Source organism: Symphalangus syndactylus, chromosome 4 (assembly GCF_028878055.3).
Source record: "Symphalangus syndactylus isolate Jambi chromosome 4, NHGRI_mSymSyn1-v2.1_pri, whole genome shotgun sequence".
NCBI classification, from domain to species: Eukaryota; Metazoa; Chordata; class Mammalia; order Primates; family Hylobatidae; genus Symphalangus; species Symphalangus syndactylus.
This window is the reverse complement of record NC_072426.2, coordinates 24,408,048-24,431,610: the sequence shown is the minus strand read 5'-3', so window position 1 is coordinate 24,431,610 and position 23,563 is coordinate 24,408,048. Positions and strand designations below refer to the sequence as shown.

The window sequence follows — 23,563 nt, the reverse complement described above, 5'->3', positions numbered from 1 at the left end:
ACAGAAGCAGGGCACATATTGATCTATGTTTTCTACTCTTTATCCTGAAAGGTCTCTTTGAGAACATGAAGTTATGTTCCTTGCCGGGAAGCTAAAGAAACCCCATTGCCACACTTCTGACTCCAGGACATCAGAAACTCTGAGATCATGAGGACCAGGGCAAAGCAGAAGAGCCTTCACCTCCAGCGAGGTGTAAGGGTGGAGGAAGAGTGGGTTCCGGCTGCTAGAAAATGGCAAATCAGAAGCCCTGATATTCCCCTACTACCTCAGGCCACCACAGAGGTAGTCGCAGAGGAGAGAGAAAGCAGTAGGGTGCCCATAACTAGGTAACATCCAGTTCTACAAAAGGAGGAAGAGAAAAAGAAAAAAGAAAGAAAGAAAACCTTCTTTGTGGTCTTCTTCCATTTCATTGGTGTAACTACTCCCACCTGGCTAGTTTCAACCTACAAAAGAGAGAGCACTGAACTCAGAGTTGAGCAAAATTGGCTTTCACAAACCAGTTCAAGCTGACTCAAGCCAGCTCCAGCCTGCTCCAACACACCAGCAATAGCAACTGGCATATATTTCCATTAAAGTAAATTATAATGGAGACCAGGCTTGAAGAATCTCTGGGCCAGATAAATCCATTTAGACCTCATAAGTGACCTTAACCTTGCTCAATTTGCAAGCATAAGCAAAACTTCAGCTATTTCTTATAAATCCCTATATTAAAGAAAAATGAAACCAGGTTAACTAATCAGAAGCCTAACTTACATAGCAGAATCGACCAAATAAAGCAACTGTATAACTGCAACCAATCAAATATTTTCTTTGCTTTACTCCCTTGTTCACTCTATAAAAGCCTTCTCCTTGCATTCCCTCCAAGAAGCCTGCAACCACAGCTGTCCAATTCCTGAATCAGTATTTGCTCAAATAAATTCTTTTGAGCTTAACTGTGCCTCAGTTTACCTTTTGACATCCCAAGACTTTTCTACACTGTCTTACTCTTAATGTAGAAGACAGTTTGGCTTAGGAAGGGCCCAGGATTTGAACTCTCAGCAGCCAATGTCTCTAGACATTTAACGGACCCAAACAGGTATTTTAGCACTAAATCTCTAAATGTAAGTCTCCTTTGGGAAAAAATAAAAAAACTTTAACAGTAATGATACCTACTGTACACTGAACTGTTTTTATATACCATTTGTAATGCTAAGCACCTTAGCAGCATCTTATTTAACCCTTACAGCAATCTTAGAACAAAAATAATATTATCCCTCTTTACAGATGAGAAAACAGGCTCAGAGCTCTTTATAGCTAGTGAGTAGCATAACTAGAATTTATACTCTGGTCTATCTAAATCCAGAGCCAGTGTTTTAACCCATTAAGCCTCTCTCCACTCCTATGCAACTCCATGCACTAATTTATAATAAACTCTACCCACAAAAGTTCCAGGAGTACCTATAGTCCTTGATTGTTTTCTTCAATTCAATTCAACAGACTTTGAGTTCTCAATACTTGCCAAGAGAACTGTGCTAGGTTCTAGGGATATAGAGATGATGAAAACCCAGTAGACACTCACATGAGGTGCATAACAGCATTCATCACATTCTGTATCACGTTATACGACAATCCTTCCCCAGCATCTGCAGAGTTAACAAAATTACTAAAATCCCCTTAAATTCACTTAAAGAATTTGGATTAGAGGACTAGCATGTAAGTGAACCTATAAAAACAACTATAAATGTTTCACATACTTGGAAAAATAATGACAGAAAAAAAATCAGTAACACTTCACGCATTGTAATGTGGTAATAATAGACATAGTGTTACGAATTGTCACTTACCAATTCTTGCTTACAGGAAATTTTATAGGTCTACTCTGATTTGTAGTTTCAATAATATACTTGAAAATAGTTTTTACTCCATTTTGGATCATACTAATACTGAAGACAATTATTTTTTTCCTCTCTGGTCCTTCATCCAAATGTATGATGACTTTCTGATTTTATGTCCCAGAAATTACCACTACTTCCCAGGTAGGGGCTGACTTCCATTAGCGTGCAGCTATGAAGCCACTGTTTCTTGCCCTCATCTTCATTTACCTTTCTCAAGGAAGGCTTCTCCATAAAAGCTTCTTCTCTTGCCTGCCATCTACTTCTCCTCCTTTTCCTAAAATCAACTCTTACCTCCAGTTCCTTGTGTCTTGAATATTCTGTGGTGGGAGAAATTCTTATTCACATATATAGAAATGGGGAGTCCTGAGGTTGGTGAAAAGACCTCATCCCACCTGGTTTTAAGCATAATATGATCTTGATACCTGCCAAAGCTCAACTGTTGGTAAAGCCACAAAACCGTAGTGCTAAAATCCCCTTTCAAATCCTCATCATGCCTAATCTTAAGCATGTTGGGAGAAAACGTTGCCTTGCAGAAATGCTTGCTTGATTCTGAAGATTCATGTGGTCTGATGGTGCATCAAGGCAATTAGCATCTTTTTCATTTTTCATATTTTTTACTTTAGTGGCACCAATTAGCTAGGGTTCCAGGATTAGTCGTATTATTTCAGTGTAACAAGTAAGTTTTTGGTTATTACTATAAAGTCCAATTAAAATAAATTTGACCATTAAAGGCAGGAAGGTTGGGTTGTGGCAAATTAGAAATCAACTGACATCAAGAATTTCCCACAAGGGATTTGATTGGGAGAATTATTTGTGTCTGGTCTTATGACCACAGTAAACTCTTTGGAGAAAACAAGTGTTTTATCCAAATAAGACCGCAGTAAACTCTTTAGAGAAAACCAGTGTTTTATTCTCACATTCTTGTAACTCTCACGTAATCTACCATATTATTTTCTACAAGGTAGACACATGTTTATTAAACTGACATTTAGGTCAAGGAAGCTATCATTATACCTTCCTCTTCAGCATCCTGCAAACTGAGAATCATAAAAATCATAACACCTAGGACTCTCAGATCAACTTTCATCTAACAAACCCGACATTTTTAAAAATTATAATACTTCAGTAAAGCACAGTAAGAGAATACATAGAGAATGACACAGCCACTCTTTTCGATCTCTTGAAGGTGAGATTCAAGCAGAGATCCGTGATCTGTCTTAAGTGAAGGAGTGAGCCAGGTAACTTTCAGGGGGAAGAAACTTCCAGACAAAGGGAATCCAACTGTCAAGCCCTTTGAGACAAGAGCTTGATTTGATGTGTTCTAGGAATAGCAGGAAGGTCACCATGGCTGCATGAGCAAGGGGAGTGGCGGGAAATTTGAGAAGCAAATGGGACCAAGGAACATTGGGTCTCGTAGACCATGGTTAGGACTTTGAATTTTATTTTATGTTTGGTGGGAAATGTTAGCAGTGTTTTGACAAAATCTACCTTCAGTTTAGAAAGTTAGTGTTAAAACTTCCCAGTTAATTAGTATGCAAACCATTTTGTTGTATTAAATAGTACTTTATGGGTTCCCAAATAGTATACACCTCCCATTCTCATCTCTTTTTCAGTTTCCCAAAAAAGGTATTTCTAATCTTAATAATTTTAAGATTAGGGGAGCTATGTATTAAGAGCTGTTTCTATAACATAAGTAAACATTACAGATTTTTAATTAAAGTAATTATTGCTTAGAATCTAAGGAATCTTTATGGTTAAAAGTAAAAGATCTCTTTTATGCCTTCTTATCTCATTTCAAATAACTTAGATTTTCCTTTAAAAATACAAGTGGGATTTCCTTAGTTGATTAAAAAAGGCCACAATTTTTCTAGCTGAAAATTATTTGTTATTTCAATAGATATGCACACATATATGAAATAAAAGCTTATATTGTAGAAGGCATATACAAATAAAATGACTTATTTTTCCCCTTAGAAAACAAGTTTATTCGGGGATTTTTTTCTCTCCCACTTTCTCCTTGATAATAGTGGAGATGAGCTTTGAACCTGTCTTTCTGAGCTCAACAGCTGGCTTGGTAGCTGGCTTCTTAACAATTATACATTCCTGCTGTGGGCTCTTAGACAAGGAGAACTTCTGGGGCACAAGCTGTTTTTGCCTTGTCCTGTCCTCTTACAAAACTTGAGAAACTCACTTTTCTCCTCACCACTTTTGGTGCTGATCAGCTCACTTCATATACAAAAGTTGAAACTCCCTAAGTTTTCAATTTTGAATAAAGAAAAATGTGCTTCCCTCTCAACCCCAGAAAATCTCCTGTTTGACTAAATGCTTATGTTTCTTGAGTGTTACAAGCTCCAAGGGTGCTCAAAGGAGGTTGTCCTTTAATATTGCCATCCTTCTCTGGCAAGACCATACCTTCCTATAATGACCTGGTATCCTTTGCTATCTCTACGTTCTTTCCATATCTAAACTCATCCCTTCTCTTGGCGTTAAATACCATGTATATGCAGACAACTCCTAAATTATTATCTCTTGACCAAGCCTCTCCTTAAAGGTACATTTCCTGTATTCATCTTCCATCCCCGCCTAGATGTCTCATGGATATCGCTAAGGTACCATATCCAAATAGAACCCTGAAATGCGTCCTTCCTTCTGCTCCTCTCTAAGTGTTCCCATCTCATCAGCACCACCATCCACTGGCTGGCCTAAGGCAGAATACTGAGTATCAACTTTAATTTCTTATTTTCTTTCACTGCCAACCTACAAACCAGGAAATCTTTCAGCTAAAAATTTATCTAAAATTCATCCATTAGTCTAATGCAACCATCATTATCACTCCATAAACTACTGTAACAGCTTCCTTCCAGGATCCAGCTTTCCCTCTAGCATCTCTCAAATTTATTCTCCCATGCTATCAGAGTGGCCTTTTTAAACCCTAATTGTCGTATTATTCCTCTCTTAAGATCCTTTTCTCGCTTTCCATTGTGTTTTGCATAAAATCTAAATTTTTCACCTTGGCCTACAAGACCTGCCTGATCTGGCCCCTGACAACGTCTTTACAGTGTTAACCACCATCCTCATTATCGCTATTATCACAATCACCTTGATTCAGAACCATTTCAGCTATTTCACCATTGGTTAATACATGAACAACTGGAGCCTCATTATCAGTGTTAAAAATTTCTTCAGTATCAACTTCTTCCAACTTACTGATGGACTCTGAAGGTATTTTTTTTCATATGTATGGTCAGACATCTTTTTTTCTCATTTGGCATGCAGAATCATTCAAAGTCACTTTGTTTATAATCCTCACTGAATAGAGTTGCAGGATAGTGGTTATGCCAGGCATGCACAACTGTCTTTAGTTACTGCATTACGAGCATTGGCAACAGCATATACAACATCCTTTATGCGAAACACCCACACCTATATTCACTGCTGATAACATGCTGTTTATGAAAATGTTTTATATTTACACTTCATTGATCTAAGGATACCATTCTCACATGGCTAAATTAATAAAGTCACATTTGGGGAAAAGCACATGGAATAAGTATTACTTTTGATGAGAATTTTAGCTGAAGAATAAGCATAAAAGTTGTCAAGGAATAACAAAATCTTGCAGCCTTCATCCAGTCCAGCTTCCCTGCAGTGAGCATGAGCCATTGCTACAAAATGTTGTGAAAACAATCAGAAAAGATGTCCCTGGTGACTCATGCCTTTTGTTAGCATAATAATGGACTAGTAAGAAATTCACTCTTTGAAAATAGTGAGAATTCAAGCTTTTGCCTATTACAGCAGGTTTACATTTGTGTGTGCCTGCCGCATTAGCACATCCCAGCACAATTATCCTGCCCTTGGTATCCTGATTTCCTGCAAGGCCTGTCTCATCAGCTGAAGTCAGTGTATTTCTGGAGCAATAATGCCAAAACAGTGATGTTTCATCAGCACTATAGACTTGATCTAGTGTGAGATTTTTATCAGTGATGATCTTGGCAAACACATCAATAAATTTCTCTGCTGCTTTTTGATCAGTAGATGTTTTGTCACTACAAATATTTGAAAATTTAATGCCATGTTTTTTCTTAAATTTATGCCAAAGAACTATGCATATTCGCAGTTCTTTTAAATTTTCAGTTCATGGTGATAAATCTTTTCCTGTTTCATGATCAGCATACCATTAAGTGGCACATGTTCTTTGTGATACTGATAGATCCACTTTTTCAATACACAATTGAGATCTTCATTTGTAGCTTTGTGGAGTGTTTTTTTACATTTTTCATTAACTTCAGCATAGGACTTCAACAGTTTATCCTTCTGTTTCGTTGGGTCATATATGGTGGTCATTTCAACACCATACTCTTTTTTTATTGTTTCTTTTTTGAGATGGAGACTCACTCTGTTGCCCAGGCTGGAGTGCAGTGATGTGATCTCAGCTCACTACAACTTCTGCCTCCCAGGTTCAAGCAATTTTCCTGCCTCAGCCTCCCAAGTAACTGGGATTACAGGCATGTGCCTCCACACTCAGCTATTTTTTCTATTTTTAGTGAGACAGGGTTTCACCTTGTTGGCCAGGCTGGTCTCAAACTCCCAACCTCAGGTGATCCACCTGCCTCAGCTTCCCAAAGCGCTGGAATTACAGGCATGAGCCACCACGCCTGGCCTCAACACCATACTCTTCTATCAGACATTTTATACCTATACCACTGTCCAATTTATCCAAAAGCTTGACTTTCTGTGTTATAAGTATATATAAATTCTTCCTTTTTTCTTATCACTGTTACCCATAAGTATCTGCAGACCTTTTTGATATTTTCAACAGTATATTTACATCACAGAGTAGAGAAAAAGCAAAACAAAACAAAAAAAACAAAAACAAAACAAACCCCCCCCAAAAAAAAAACAAAAACACACACACACAGAAATACACATAAATCTTGGCCCCATGGAGGCAGAGCGGCAAATCTGCTATAGGCTCATTCATCCTGCACAGGTGCCATTTTTTACCCTTTGTGGACTTACTTTCATGGGAAAATTTGGGTGTTCAAGAAAAAGATATATCACAGCCGAAAGGGGCTGGGAAAGTCTTTTTTCTCTTGTTAATGCTGAATATACTGTGCATTGTGTACCTGCATTTTGACTGTGACCCATCACATGAGGTCAAGTAGGAAATTTTCTACTTGTTTCATGTTTGTGCTCAAAAATTTGGAGTTTTGGAGCACTTCCACTCAAATTTTCAGATTAGGGATGCCCAACATATATATATATATATATATATATATATATATATATATATATGTATGGTAGAAACTAGTAGATGCCTGAAATATAGTATGTACTCAATAAATATGGTTGATTAAACAAATGGATGGGTGAATGAACAAATAAATAAAGGTATACACATTTTCAATCCTGATGTCTTTTCATATGTGAAAGTCATCATTTTTTCTCTGAACTTTTGTGACTTAGCACAACATTTTAATTTGTAAAATTACTTTCAATTAGAAAACCAGTTGGGATGAAAATGCCTGATGCTCTTCTTGCATATGTTGTTGAATACCAAAATCTTGCTAGGAGTTCATACATAAACAAAGTAGATGGAGAGATCTGGGAGGATTGTGAGAATGCAATTTTTCCCCATTGTCTCTGCCTTGCCTTTCTCATATCACAGAATGACACGATGTTAAATGTTAAACTAGATCTCATTCAGCTCTCTTGTTTTGTAATATTAAAACTGTGACTCAGAGAGGTTAAATGACTTCCTCTCAAATCCCTTGAAGTTCCTGGCAGAATCAGGACTAAAATACAGGTTTGCTTGACTTTCAGTCCAATGGCCATTCAATTAGTCACATCTCTATTCCTGTATTCTCTGACTTCTCCTCAACTGTACCAGCTTTTCCAATAAAACTGGCTTGACCTAAATTGCTCTCCCTAGGCATTGTATATTTCAAGACAATCTTTCTGTTTTTTGAACTATATTTCCTTTTTCTGTAGTAACATCAGCTTCTCTGAAAAACATATCCATTGCCAAAGGATTAATTTTGTGTGTGTATGTGCATGTGTGTGTGTGTGTGTGTGTGTGTGTGCATCCTTTTACTCACAGCCTTATAATGAGAACTTCCCAATGTTTAAAGGAATACATCATTTAAGATATGATTTTCAAGAAACACTTTTTGGGGACTTTGTCTGCAGCTGAAGAGATAAAAAGTCTATAAAAGATTCTTAAAGTCTCCTAAGTATTAGTTCCTGAACTCTTTTAAGTTCTCAGCATTTTTCTTCTTTCCAATTTTTGTACTACTTCACAATACAACAGTTCTCTGTTGCAAGGTAGGAGTAGAATGTATCTCATTGGACCTGGATTTAGTTTACTCATTCTTTACACTAAGGGAACAGGGCACCATCCTAGTTAGAACAGTGGCAGCAGAGTGGTTAAGACCAACTCTTACGGAGCATGACATATCTGTTGAAATAACAAGTAGTAGAAGAATTTAGTAGTTCAGCAGTGATGTAAGAAGAATCTCTTTGAATGAGTAAACACAGGACTCATCCTAGCCACTAATCTCCAGCCAATAAGCACTTTTCAACTGTATAACTATGAGCCAGTGAATACCTTTTCCTCAGTTTCTTCATTTGTAAAATAAGGATACTAAAACTGACTCTTGTAAGATTGCTGTATTAAATGAGTTAATACATATAGAGTGCTTAAAATAGGGCCTGATCTATAAGACGCCCTAAATAAATGTTTGTTGCTATTGTAAATATTATGAACAAATATCTTTGATAAGGGTTTAAATGAATCAGCCTTGTTTAAAAGTCCATCTTATGCAGCTGGAGTTACTTATTCAAAATTAGGGCCTCTCACTGAGCTCTAAGCTTATCCTCTAGTGCAGATTTCAGGACCAGCTCTCTGGGATCCTCCCTCATTCTCTCCTTCTTTCTTAAAAATATATATTGCATAACTATTAGCACTGCAAAGCTCTAAGAAAAAATGATAATCCTATGTCCCCAATCTAGAGGAGCTTCCCACACTCAAATTGGGGGAAGTTTTTTTTTTTTTTTAAATAGATTCTTCCAGGCAACATAGAGCCAGGGATCCAGCAAGCTTTTTTCTTGTCCTTAATGAGTAGCTCACAGTCTTTATCCTTAGGAAACACAGAGCAAATGACATATTACAAATGAGTAGGCTATGTTTAAATATTTAAGAGATTACTATTTAATTTTAAAAGGTCTCAAACTCTTTAAAACTATAGATGAAAGGTCCTACTTCCAACTTTCTACATCAGAATACCTGAGGATGACATTAGGCTTTTTTTTTCCTTTTCCCAAATCACATATAATTCCCACATGCAATCCGAAAAAGCAACCAAAATGCAGAATCTTAGGTCCCACCCAGGTCTACAGACTAAGAATCTGCATTTAAACAAGACCTTCAGAAGATCTGTATAGACATTAAAAACGGAAAAGCACTGGCCTGTGGCAGTCTTTCTTTCTCAGGATGGTGGTAAACAGATCACCCCTATATCAGAACCACCTGGGATGCTCCTTTTAAAAAGTATACTTTTGTATCCTACCACAGACTGAGTGAAACAGACTCTCCGGGTTGGAGTCCCTTGAAACTGCATTTCAAACAAACTTCTCTCCCTGACACTTGGGCAGTCTAAAGTTTGAGAGTTACCAGAGTAGCATTTAAAAGCACTACATGTTTTGTCATTTTCATGGATATGATGTCATCATGAGGCTAAAATCACTGAGCAAGACATACCTAGGGTTATAAACCATCAAACACTGCGTTTGCACACACAGAGAGATATATACACACACGGCATTAGAAATAACTGCAAATAAGCTGTCTTTAATACTAGGAGATCAAAACTATCCAAGGAGGTTCCCCTGAGCATCTGCAATGAAATGCAGATTAACCACTTAATTGTGTCAGAGAGGAGAGGGAGTAAATTATGTATAACGACATCATTACACCTCTTGTACTCTTGTCTAAACATTCCTTGCTTGTACTTTCTTGAAACACTATTAAAAATCCATTTGATTCTAATAAGTTACTTCCAATACAAGTAAAATACCTTAGTATTTATCAGATGTGAAAAGAAAATAATCAAATTATCAAAATATATTGTTATTATTCCTCTTCTTCATAGTGATAGTCTTTACTAATATTTACTAAAGGTGAATTTCCCTTCAAATACCAAGCTGAAAGGCGTTACTCTGGTCATGTGGTTCCATAAAAGAGGCAGTCAATCTTTTGGATATTTAGAAAATCCAACTGGGTACAATTTTCTCTTTTTCTCTGAGTGTTTGTCATGAGAAAAGCACAACTCAAACTCAGTTTTGCCCAAATTATCCCTGCAAACATCCAGACACTATGAAATGTGTATTATATTCATCTCAAATTAGATCTAGCTAATATTTTAGAATTACAAAATATTTTGTCTTAAACTATTAAGAATATCAAAAAGAATAACACATAGGACTTTATTTTTTCTGACTTAATGCTCCCCCAGGGAGTTGAACAGACAAAACAGAAATATATTAACAGGGATAGAAAATTGCATCTGAAAAGCATGAGCAACTTTTAACATCTTCGGAACTCTGCTTTCAGAAAAGGGATGTACCTCGGAGTATAGGATTCCCATGCTGGTCCTTCACAGGCTTACTTCACCTCTACAGCTCCTTGAATCTTCCGGAGGTATTTCTGATGAATATCAAAATCCTTCCTGGCTGAGAGGAAAGTTCCTAGAAGTCCAAGCTGGTGGCAAGCTCCAGGAGTGCTTTTCTAGCAAACACCTGTGAGTGCTTTTCCAGCAGCTCAGGCAGCAGCACACCTTCCAGAGAGCCCAGCCCAATGAAACAAAGGCACTGGTGTCATGTGTAATGACCCAAGCCTGTATCATCTAATGTTACAACCCTGAGGAGCCGGTTTCTGAGTCATATTTGCTCTGCCAGTGGTAACATGCAGGAAAGAAGGAAGCAAAGTTAAGGGAGGAAGAAAAGTTCTTATGTTGGCAGGAAGGACTCAGGGTTCAAACCAAGATACTGTATTTCAGACATTTCGTAATCAAAATCTGGTTTTCAGTGGCCATTGAGAAAGGCTAGAGACCAACAAACTTACTTGTGAGAGCCACACGCGTCTGGCAAAGAACTTGAAAAATAATCTTCAAAATTCTCAGCCTAACAAGTAACGCTTTTCCAGCTATTTATGCAGTTTTGTAAACTTATAAATTTGCTAACATAATAAATCTTAAGTTGTTTTAAATATTCCAATACTATTCACACATTTAGCCAAATTACTTTATAATATTCGATTTAAAAATCTTAAGTCTAAAATCAAATACTCTGTTATGTATTTTAAATTGCATCAATTTATTTATCAAACATGCTAGTATGCCCAATCTCTTAAATATTGTAAACATTTTATATACTACATATAATATCAATTATTCACACATTTTCTTTGAACTGAATACAATCACATCAAACTTTCCCAGAATTGAAACACTCGACCGTCCACACACCCATTATACCCATGCGACCAGCCCAAACGGGCCGTACTTTGTTGATAACAAATGTCAAGTTACTTTGTAGATATAACAGAGCCAAAAACTGTAAGTCATTTAGCCCAGGCATGCACAATAAAAATGTTTTTGCCTCTAACAGCACCTAGAACCAATGATCCCTCCCCTGGGAACCAAGAAGACAAGGACATGACGGGAACCTAAATGCAGGAACTCTTTCAGAAGCTAAGGGCTCATTGGCCCAGAAGATCCAGGGCTGAAATCTGCCTCAACATACCTTACCTTAAGTGGTCAAATTTGAAGCCCTTCAATCAGTCCCTGCCAAACCAACATTCCTAAATCCTTTCCCTCACCCTCTAAGCCATACATTTTCTCAGATTCCAAACTGGGGAGGCAGATTTGAGCCCACCTCCTGTCTCCTTGCTGACCCGTCTTGCAATAAAGTTTTTTTTCCCTCAAAACCCAGTGTCCAGATATTGGCTTCTGTGAGCACGGGGCAGCAAGCCTATTTGCTCAATAATATCATGGAAGAAATAGTTCAACCATCTCAAACAAATTGATGTTATTTTCCCAATCAGTTGAGGCTCCTTAGTGGCCAGAAACTAGTGACCAGGATACTAGGCCTGTGCTTATAAATATTCAGGGAATTCTTCTTACTCCACTGGTGGATATACTGAGCTATTTTTATAATTATTTCAAAGATTTTATGTTTCAGTATGCAGTTGACATCGAGTCCAGCCTCTCTGGAGTTTAAGAATTAGCTAATTCTTCCGTTGGAGGAGAGGGAAGTCTGCAATACCCACTAAAATTACGCTGACTTCCTCTTTGGCTTGGTTTGATTTTGTATTTCTGTAGTCTCTTAAGACATTTAAGTGTCTTCCCATCGACTTAGAAAAACATTAATGGTATATCCACTGGGTACTTCACTCTGTTATGCAATATTTTGTAACCTCTGGTAGCCTCTTTTGTAACCTCTTTCAACTAATTTGTGTGGACAGAACTCTTCACTGTCATTGCTTCTCTGCTAAGGTTGCTGCTAGCTTTCTTCTTCCATCTCTTTCCTCCCTGACTGAGCTCTAAATGTTTCTTTACCTTTCAATCAGGACCAAAACTCATTTTATTAGATTCTGCATCTCTTGACAACATCTGGTTCTAAAGGAACAGTACTCATTATAATTGCAAATGATGTAGGGTTGGCTCAAAAAACAAACCAATGAAAAAAGCAGTTGACTCATTGCCATTGGTAAAACACTTGGATTTAACTCTAGGCCAGTGGGTCTCAACCAGCGGTGATCTCGCTCCCAGACAGACTGCAGACTTAGCAAAGAAAAAGATAAGACATTCAGTTAAATTTGAATTTCAGATAAATTTCTGAAATGTCATATGGGACATACATACACTAAAAAATTATGTTGCTTAATGGAGAACGTTGTTTTATTGGAAACTAAAGACATTTGGCAATGTCTGGAGATATTTTTGATGGTCACAACTAGGAGTGGAAGCATGGTACTCTAATGTAGGGGGCAGAGGCCAGGGAGGCTGCTAATCATCCTACAGTGCACAGGACAGCCTCTCAGAACAAAGAATTACCCAGCTCAGAAGAGTGCTAAGGTAGAGAAACTCTAGTCTAAGCCAAAAGGAGAATTAAAGGTGAAGGAAGAGGACTTAGTAAACTATACTGTCAAATTAGAATATGGTGGCATATTGTCAGAATGAAGTTGGATAAACAGATATATTTTTAAGTGTTTAGGGTTCTTCCTCTGACAATTTTGAGCCTATAATTACAAAGACAGGTAAAGAAGTTCCAGAAAACAGCTTTCACAAGTAAATGTCTTCTGTCAAGAAATAACATTTGAATTAAACACTAGGGCCTTAAAATTAGTGGCATCCTTTGATCCTGGCTGTAAATGCAGCCAACCTCCACTGACCAGCAGCCAACTGTCTGTGAGAGATGAGTCTCTTGTAAGGTGTATCCCGAAGACTTCCCCCCAAGAGGGGTTCAGTAGAGCATAACAAAGAAGTATAGTCCACAGAAACTCAGTTTTACGCTGATATCTTAATCCTTCAACATTATCTAACATTGTCCAACATTGACATTAGCAGTGGAAGTTATCTGAGTCACACGGCACCAAAATATGTTACCGGCCAGCAGTGAATCTGTATGGGTCTGCAGCAAACTCATTTCTTGCCTTCTCAGAAGAAATAATTCGACTGGGGGCCATAGAATGGAAGAAGAGACCAAGGCAAGTTTTAGAGCAGGAGCGACAGTTTATTAAAAAGCTTTAGAGCAGGAATAAACAAAGTAAAGTACATTTGGAAGAGGACCAAGTGGGCAACTTGAAAGACAAGTGTGCAGTTTGACTTTTGACTGGGGGTTTTTATATGTTGGCATACTTCCAGGGTCCTGTATTCCTTTTCCCCTGATTCTTCCCTTTGGGGGGCTGTCCACATGTGCAGTGGCCCACCAGGATTTGGGAGGGGAGCATGCACAGTGTGTTTACTGGAGTTGTATGCATGCTCACTTGAAGCACTCTTCTCTTACCAGCTGAATGTCCCTAGGAGGTAATATACCAGATAAACTCTGCCATTCTGCCTCTTAATGTGCATGCTTGAACCCACTCGCTCAACTCCTGAGATCTTATCAGGAAGCTGCTGATCACCAGTTTCAAGTTTTTTCTGTCTATTAGGAGACTGCCTTTCCCTGGCACTGGCTGTGACCAATCGTTATTTTATTATTTATTAATTAATTTATTTATTTATTTTTGAGATGGAGTCTTGCTCTGTTGCCCAGGCTGCAGTGCAGTGGTACAATTGCAGCTTATTACAACCTCCGCCTCCCGGGTTCAAGCGATTCTCCTGCCTCAGCTTCCAGAGTCGCTGGGATTACAGGCACCTGCCACCTGTATTTTTGTATTTTTAGTAGAGATGGGGTTTCACCATGTTGGCCAGGCTGGTCTCGAACTCCTGACCTGAGGTGATCTGCCCACCTCGACCTCCTAAAGTGCTGGGATTGCAGGCATGAGCCACCATGCCTGGCCCTCAACTATTATTTTAGAGAGATGATTAACAACCTCCATACTATCACCTGATGTTCACTTGACATTCCTGGTGGGTGGGGGGAGCCCTCTCCTACTCTGCTCATGTCTGACTAGCTACTTACTGTAAAATTGGCTCCCATTGGAGAGATTTGAGTAGAGGAGTGTTGTGATCAGAATTTTATTTATATAATAAAGCTCACTCTGGCTGTTGTACAGAGAGTGGATCTGAGGCAGGAAAGAAGAAACAACAACTAGTTAGGAGGTTATTGCATTAGGTCAGCTGCATGATAATAGTTACCAGGGGCAGAGCAGCAGTGTGGATAGAGAGAATAGGATAAACTCTAGAGTTTAGGAGGTAGAAATAACAGACTTTGCCAACTATGAGTTATTAGGCTATCTCCTAGCATTGAACACACTTTTCTATGTTTGCTTCTTCAATGCCTACCCTGGCATTCTGCAAGCTACCTTTTTTTTTTTTTCCTACTGGTCTGTGGAGACAAAAGTAACTTCATCTTGGTTGCTAATCCACCATGTTGACTTCTCATTAACCCCAGTTCCATAAATGCCTTCGGACTTCTACTTTATTTACTGTCCTCAGTGTAAGAACACATACTTACTGTAAATCCTGCCTTTAGACCAAAGCAAACTTGACGTTATCACACAAATGATAGGTTATGATGCACATAGCACTCTTGCCTGTTCTGGGGGGTTGTCTTTAATTGTCTCTATAGAGCATGTATCCCCTTTCCTTATGATATATAAGCCCTGAGTCTGGGGAGTATTGGTATGGAGATCTACTTGTCTTGCTACTGCAGGCCACACTTCCTTCTCTAAGTTCCCCCAATAAATTACCCTTTATCAAAAAACTGATTTTGTCTGCCTTATTCTTTGGTTTCTTGGCTCCTTCCTTGTTTGGAGATTGCTTTGCATATATGACCCTTTCATGAAACCTGGTCTATTTTCTAAGGAGCACTCCATGTGAGATTACAACGCTAAAGAGGGAGAAAGAGATCTACTCGTTTCTACATGCTTGCAATCCTATCGGCCTCATCCCACCAATAGCTCTTCATCCAAGAAAAAGCAATTCATCGAGCTTATTTTCCACATTCCCAGAATCAGCCTACTTATACCTTTCAGAGGTGCCCAGCACTAATTGTTTCTCTCCCTGAACCCAAATTCATGCAATTCCTCCCTTGTGATTCTGAGGTATGAGCAGCTACCAAGAAATGGCCCCTCCTCAAGGCCTGGGGCCCAGAATTTCAAGGCCCTTTTCTCTCCTAAGTTCTAACAACCCCAAACTTACTCTGTTCCCTCAGTCCAAGGGGTGGTAGCTGCTCCTGCAATTCTATCTCTGTGTTACCTTAATATTCTCTTTTTACTTTCTAGTCTTCCAATACCTACTTAACCAATTCCAGGCATTCAATTCTTTGTGTTTAAATAACTAGGTTATTTTCTTTACTTAAGTTGGACTGACATAGTACTATGGAGATGTTTAGAAGCTAGAAATAACAGGAATTATCCATCTGATATAAGATACATGCGAAATGGCAGAACAAGGATAATATGCATGTATCTGGCTTTGGAAATTTGGTAGATTTTTATCTGTCACAGAAAACTCTGGAAGAGCAAGATTAGGGAAAGGCTGGGAAGAGATGATTAGCTCAGGTATGCACAAATTTTATTTAAGGAACATATTTCTAACACACTAAGTGGAGATGCCAATAGAAAGCTTGTTATATGATTTTGGAGTTTTAGAGTAAGGGTTACACTAGAGATTAAGATTTTTGAGGGTCATTAGCATTAGATTAATAATCCTCAATGTCAGAAATCAAAGAGTTGGGAAACCTTACTAAAGTTATTTTTTCCCTCTACAACTTTGTAAAGTCCTTGGTTGTACAAAGTTATTTATTCTTTAACTCACTCAAGGACATTTTTTATTGTATGCCTTTTAATGTTGACAGTTACTATTTAATTAAATAAATACATTTGCTAATCAGGATGTTTATGTTTCTGAGTTTTAAGCATTGGAACCCTGCTAACTTTTTCAATTTTTCTCTTACTTGTGGAGGCTTTTTGATTTTGAATGTTAACTTTAAGTACAGGAGTCAGAGGCCAAATTGCAATAGTAATTATTGCTTTGCACTAACATAGGGTCTTTATTCCTTTTAAAAGGTAAACTGAGGCACAACAAAACTCTAAAGAGTTGATTTGAACAAATAACAATTCATGTTACTAGGCAGCACCAAACCAGAAGTGGTTTGGGAGCTCTTTGGAGGAAATGCAAGGGGAACAAAGATGAACATGGAAGTAAAGCAAAGAATATATTTGATTGATTGTAGTGATGCAGTTGCCTTATTTGGTTTATTCTTCTGAAAAGTCCCTAGCCATATGCTAATTAGCTGGTGACTTCTGATTAGCTAACTTTAAGTTTCCTTTTTCTTTAATATAGAGATTTAAAAGAAAAAGCCCAAATAAGTTTTGCTTATGTTTGCAAATCAAGCAAGGTTAAGGTCACTTATGAGGCCTGACTGACTTTGTGTGCTCAGGGATTCTTCAGGCCTGGTCTCTAATTTAATTCACTTTAACTCTCCCAAGACTCAAAAAATCTTGTAAAATTTGGAATCAATTTTTAATTTTCTAGTAACTAAGAAACTTATTCTAATGGGGGAGGAAATAGTATCAGCCAGTCCTTAAAATAAAAATATTGGCATTATAAGTTTAAATTAAAAATAAGTCACTTAATTGTTTACCGCTTATGCAACACTTAATTTCATGCTGTGTTCTATTTCTTTGTCATCCTCTACCATGTACTTGCAGCATTAGTTATTATCATTTGCTTTAATGAAAACACACAGAGTACATGTCATGATCAAGGTCCCATAGTCATTGAAATGTTGTGATTTGTGTTTCTTAGTATTTGAGATAACTTAATATATCTAAGACAAGGGAGTTTACATTTCTTGGTAAAAATAGAATAATAAGTAACTCTATTACTGATAAATCCTTACTGAGAAATCCTGTTGTGCTCGATGACTGTTTCCAGAAATAGTCACCTGCTTCTGCAAACTGTCCATTACTCCTCCAGTGACTCAGGAATTGTGTAGTAAAACCAGTTTCACAGTATGAGACAAGCTATACTTTTTAGGGTGTAAGTCTACTACTCTGACCTAAGATGAAGAGTGCTGCCTACTTTAAACTTTGCACTACCTTTTTTTTCGTATTCCATGTGCCTTTTCAGGTCGAAAAAGAGATTTTGTATCTCAACTCCCTGGCAGGTCCTTAGTGTTCATGCATCACATTCCACTCTGAGTCTATGAAATGTAGTCTCACATTTTCACAAGGTTTTGTCTGTTTATTTGTTTTGTCCTTTTTTATATATAATAAAGGGTTATTTGGACTGTGTTGGGGGGAGAAGGTTTGCTTCTCTTTTTAAATTAAGTTGTTGTTAAGGTCATGGCAGTCTGCCTTTAGGTTGGCCAGATGCCTATCCTTCCTTTCTAAAATCCGACTTACTTCCCCACTACTTCTTGGTAATACTCAGACCTTTTACAACCAACCTTTTATCATGAAATAAGGCAGCTATCCAAAGAAATACTATCATGTACCTCATTATCAAATCAAAACATTCTTTCTTTTCCTCTATCACTCACAAATCCACCAAAACAAGTGAACAGAACCCATTCACCAACCTGAAAGAAAACATTCTATTCTGTTGTCTTTAAAATTGCTTTGAAAGGACTGAGAATTGAGCATCTAAAAGACTTAAAAACTATAAGACTAAAACTTCATTCATGGCCAACCATTTTATAAGGCACTTAGCATACTACTATATAGAAGATTATTTTCCATGTTCTTAGCCTCTTTTCTCCTCCTCTACTTTGTATTTCTTGCCCCCACAATTATGTTTTGAGCCAGGTGTATGATGCAATATTTAAAAAGACTAATAAAACTGTGACAGAGAGAAATTCGGCTGACATTTAGTGTATAAGAGACATCATATATCTTTATTTTTTAAATCAAATTGTAAGTGTCTTGAGCCTTTCCAAAGCTTTGAAGAAATCCAGTATTGAACCAGGTTCCTAGGATTCCCTTTTCCTTGAGATGAGCAAGAATTATTGGTGTCTGGCACACAGTAATCTCTCTATGTATTTTCTCTATCATTGTCATTAGTATCATCCTCATCATCATTGTGTAATGTGCCTAAGAATAACTGGGCCACACACGGTGGCTCACGCCTGTAATCCCAGCACTTTGGGAGGCTGAGGTAGGCTGATCACGAGGTCAGGAGTTCGAGACCAGCCTGGCCAACATGGTGAAACTCCATCTCTACTAAAACTACAAAAATTAGCCAGGCGTGGTGGCGCACGCCTGTAATCCCAGCTACTTGGGAGGCTGAGGCAGGAGAATCGCTTGAACCCAGGAGGTGGAGGTTTTGGTGAGCAGAGATCCAGCCACTGCACTGCAGCCTAGGTGACAGAGCAAGACTCGTCTCAGAAAAAAAAATAATAACAACTTGGGGAATTAGTAAAATGTAAATACCCCCCTCCCCCCCACCCACAACATGAGAAGTAATGAATCAGAATCTCTAGGTGAGGACGTGGGAACCTGCATTTGAATAAGCATTCCAATAAGTGATTCAAAAGTTAGGGGTACGGGGCCACTTAGAAAAAAGACAATTTTTGATCTTTCCAACACAAAAGCCTAGAGAGGAAATAGCACAATGGGAAATTTCACATTTTATCCGGCTTCAGGTGCACTTTTGCACTTATATTTAAATGTGTTTGGGTTTGAGATTCTGAGAATTCTTTACATAAAATTAATGAAGATGTATAATGAATAATGTTCCTAATCTTACTCTTTCAACAGCCGCACTCATCTTTTGATGGGCATTTTTGGGGCCAGAGCTGCCTGCTCATTTCTATTCCAGGCATGAAACTCAAAACAGCCCTTGTGGTAAATAACCCATGAAATATCAACAGGTTTGTTTGTGTATCTGAATTGCTACTACCAGGATTTTGACCTACTAAACTTCCTAGACACTATAGCTTTCTTCCTTGATCATCAGTATGGGTTGTTTTTTGTATTTTAACTCATACATTCTCAATGAGAGTAATATCGTTTTCCCAGGAAATGAAATTTCTTCTTGAGGAGAAAAAAGCCTATTATCCTTATAAACATAGCACAGGTAGAAATATAATATGTAGAGGAGGGGGAAAAAACTTTCTTCTACCTTCTTTATGTTTAGTCACCAGGGCCTGTGAATCAGACTAACAAAAGACAGATTAACAGGAAAAAATTACAATGTTTATTCATTCATGCAACATGTGTACATGTGGGAGAGCTTGGTGATGAGTAACTCAAAGGGCTGGTTAGAATTTGGGACTTACATACCATTTTAATAAGTAAAGGAATAAAGGCACTTACGAGAAACAAATGACTTTTTGGAAAAATAAATGCATTTGCAGGAGAAAAAACAGGCAATAAGAAAGTTTGTGAAAATGTCTACACAGGACAAAATTGTCTTTCATCTCCTTTCATCTCCTACACAGGACAAAATGGTCTTTCATGAAACCCTCCTGGAGAAGAGATTTTGGGTAGGTTTTATTTTCTTTCTGTCCCTCTTCTGGGAGTAGATATGCTCTGAAAAGGATTTGTGACAATCTTGTTTCCCAGAAGTTGCTCCTTTATTCAGAAAAGGGAAGCTTCAAAGTTGCTTTTTCTTTTTCCCCTTTTCTAAATTTGCTCAATCACAAATGTCCTCAAGTTAAAATTATCTTTTTACCAATGTATCATATTTTGGAATGGCATATTCTGGTTCCCTTCAAGTACATAAATGGATATACAGTATATATATGGTAATAAAATTTATGGAGGAAGGACAATTTAAAAGAAAAAGTCTACAAAGATGCCTTGGGGAAGGACGATGAAAAAAGATTGAGAAATACTGCTTCAACTGATCCCAATTGATTTTCTAGTCTTTAAAATAAAAACTTTGAAATTTGGAAAATAGAAAAGAAAAAAAATTCCAAGAATTCTGCTACATACATATAATACACACACACATAGCATCTTCAAACATATAGATAGTATTTGTTGTACCAGAAAATAGTCTAACCCCTTTACGTGTACTAACACCTTTAACAGGGTCAACAATCCTGTGAGGTAGGTACGATTATCATCCCCTTTTAACAGATAAGAAAGCTGAGGCACAGAGACATTGAGTAATTTGTCTAGGGTCACACAGCTAATAAATGATAATACAAGGATTCAAAGCCAGGAGATTTAGCTTCAGTATCTATTACTTTAACATTAAAGTATATGACATCTCTTTGGGTATATAACCTAATCTCCTTCATATGGATATGTACACAATTTATGTATTTACAAAAAATGAGACTTTGTGCACGTTTTACAATCTACACTTGTCTTTTAAAAGTATATAATGACATCCTTCCATGTTATAAAATAGGCTTCAATATCATTTTTAGTGACTACCTAGCATTTACTTGATACTGATAATAACAGTCCTCATTTATTTAGCACTCAGCATATGCTGAGCCCTCTGCCATGTGCTTAACACATATTATCTATTCAGTCATCATGATAGTCTCTTTAGATAATAATGAAAAATAGTGGCTTTTTGGAATAATGTTTGTAAAAAATAGTAATAATGGCTAGTATTCATTGAGTGATTCCTGTTCACTGGACATAGCTCACGAACCTTATCCACATGGCACCCTTTAATGCTCTTTTACAGTAGCCCTAGAAGACTGACACTATTATTATTCCCTTTTTACTGATAAGGAAATTAAGACTCTGAGAGGTAAAATTATCTGCTCAAGATGAACAGACATCAGGCAAAATTATCTGCTCAAGATGAACAGACATCATTTCAGACTCAAACTCAGATGTTTGCCTCTAAAGTCCTCCTCCGTACTATTATACACTCCTATTCCCCCTAGGAACTGTAGTTTATTTCATTTGAATGTGCTTTATTCCTTAAATGCATGTAGACTTTCTGCTATCATAATGGTTTCTTGGCTTCCAGACCTTGACTCGCTTTGGCCTCTAAGAACCATTGAACCATTGGCACTCATATTGCTAACTGTAATCTTGCACTCCCTGACCTTTCTATTATAAAATACAACTTAACCAGCTATTGTCCTGTTGCATTACAACACTGGTGTTATTAACACTATATAAATGTCATGATGGGCAAATTCACAATTCTTAGTCTTTCCCTCTCAGAGCAAAACCCCTCTGACACTAGCCCAGAGGCAAACAGCATGAGGCAGAATCCTTTACAGGTGTTCCAACAAGAAGGCTGAATTAGCTAGGAGGTGATGTGAGATTTTCTGTACATTTTCCCAGTCCTTCACCTCAGGGCTCCTCTCCCCCCATGGCTCCTGATCACATAGAACAGGTGGAAACAATCATTAGTTCACCTTTGCCTCCTGGATGGCCAAGCACACCCAAGGGGCTCAACACTCAGCAGGTCGTAACACTCAGATGTGATAATGGGGAGCCCTGCAGGCATGGCCACAGATGCTGAGTTATTTGGGTGAGCTGGAGTGGCAGGTGCTTCTCTGGGGCTTTGGATGTCTAAGACCAATATAGGACCTTGGTTCAAGCTCCTGCTCTGATCCCTGTATGAATTTAAACCTACTTAGGCTTCACTTTTCTCATCTGGCCCTTGAACTCAAAGTTGTTTAAATTTACACTCAAATTGTATCCTAACCAATACTGCAAAAATGAAAAATGCTGTAGGTAACTAAAAAGAACACCATCTTCTTCAGAAAAAAAAAAAAGAGAGAAGGAGATCCCTTCCCTGGCTTTATCATTACAAGATTGATGACTTTTGGGCATTTATTTGACCTACAGATTTCTGAACATCAGTTTCTTCATCTGAAAAGTGGAAGAATAAGCTGGGTACAGTGGTTTATGCTTGTAATCCAAGCTACTTGGGAGGCTGATGCATGAGGATTGCTTGAACCCTGGAGTTCAAGATTAGCCTAGGCAACATAGCAAGACTTTGTCTTAAAAAAAAAAAAAATCAAATTTGCAGAACAGTGAAATAATAGTCATCAAAATTAGATGAACTAATGATTTGAAGTGTCAAGAATATGAAGAGTGTAGGAAATTGTCTGCAAAGATGGCCACCAACAATTTCTCCCATACCTGTGCCTGCGGGCTGCTCTTGCCGTCAATATGGGCTAGCCTTGGGACTTGCTTCGATCACTAGGATGTGCCAGAAGGGATGGTATGCCAGTTCTGCACCTAAGTCTTAAGAGGTCTGCCAATTTCTTTTCTACCTTCTTTTGAAATCCAGCCACCACAAAAAGAAACCCAGGTTAGGCTACCAAATGATGAGTGGCCATTATCTTTCCCTGTCCTCCAAATATTTCCCATATAATCAGAATAGGAGAAAGTAGGGATATGACTGTGGTACATATATTCAAAGTTTCTTAACAGATACAACTTACCCTGGAAACAAAGGGAGAAGCCAACCTGATTAAGTGCACTTAATATGAGTTCTGTGGACTCAAGAAGAGGCTAAACCTGGGATGAACAAGAGACCAGCCTTAGATGAGGTAACTCATTGACCTTGAATGTTTCTTTCAGCTCTTAATTCAATTGCTTGGACCCACAGCTGGATTACCCATATGGTGTAGTCAGGATATTAAATGCTAGGTCCAACATGCTTGGTTGAAATAACTGCCACTAATGTATTTGCATCAGTACATCAGCGATTCAGAGAGCCCGGAAAAACATTTAGATTCTCCTTTTAATGGATCTCCTCTACTTCCAATCTCCATTCATCTCTTGTCTCAATAGCTCTTTATGTATCTTAATCTTGGTGGAGCCTCATCAACTAGTGTAAAAACTGAATTGAACACTTCTCTTCAATAGTACAGTGTAGAAATTAAAAGCACACGGTCTGAACTCAGAGTTGAGTCCAATTGTAGAACAAATTACTTACTTTTATGTATTAATTCTGTCAATAAATATATATTGAGTATCTACTTTGTGTGAAGCATGCTGGTCTTCCACATTTAACTTCAGTGCAGATAGGAGTATAAGTTGCTACAAAACTCTGGATTGTTTGGAAGTATGTACTAAATTTCTA

General features: G+C 37.9%; 1 protein-coding gene across 1 annotated transcript in view; it reads right to left on the bottom strand.

The window, feature by feature from the left end:
- ANKRD22 (ankyrin repeat domain 22) overlaps window positions 1–10,756 on the bottom strand; it is a 38,041-nt gene extending 27,285 nt beyond the window's left edge. The window contains exon 1 of the mRNA XM_055274301.1: window positions 10,499–10,756. Within this exon, the coding sequence (XP_055130276.1) occupies window positions 10,499–10,519 (21 nt within the window). The 5' untranslated portion in view covers window positions 10,520–10,756. The remainder of the gene's footprint in view (window positions 1–10,498) is intronic.
- Between the last annotated feature and the right edge of the window lie 12,807 nt (window positions 10,757–23,563).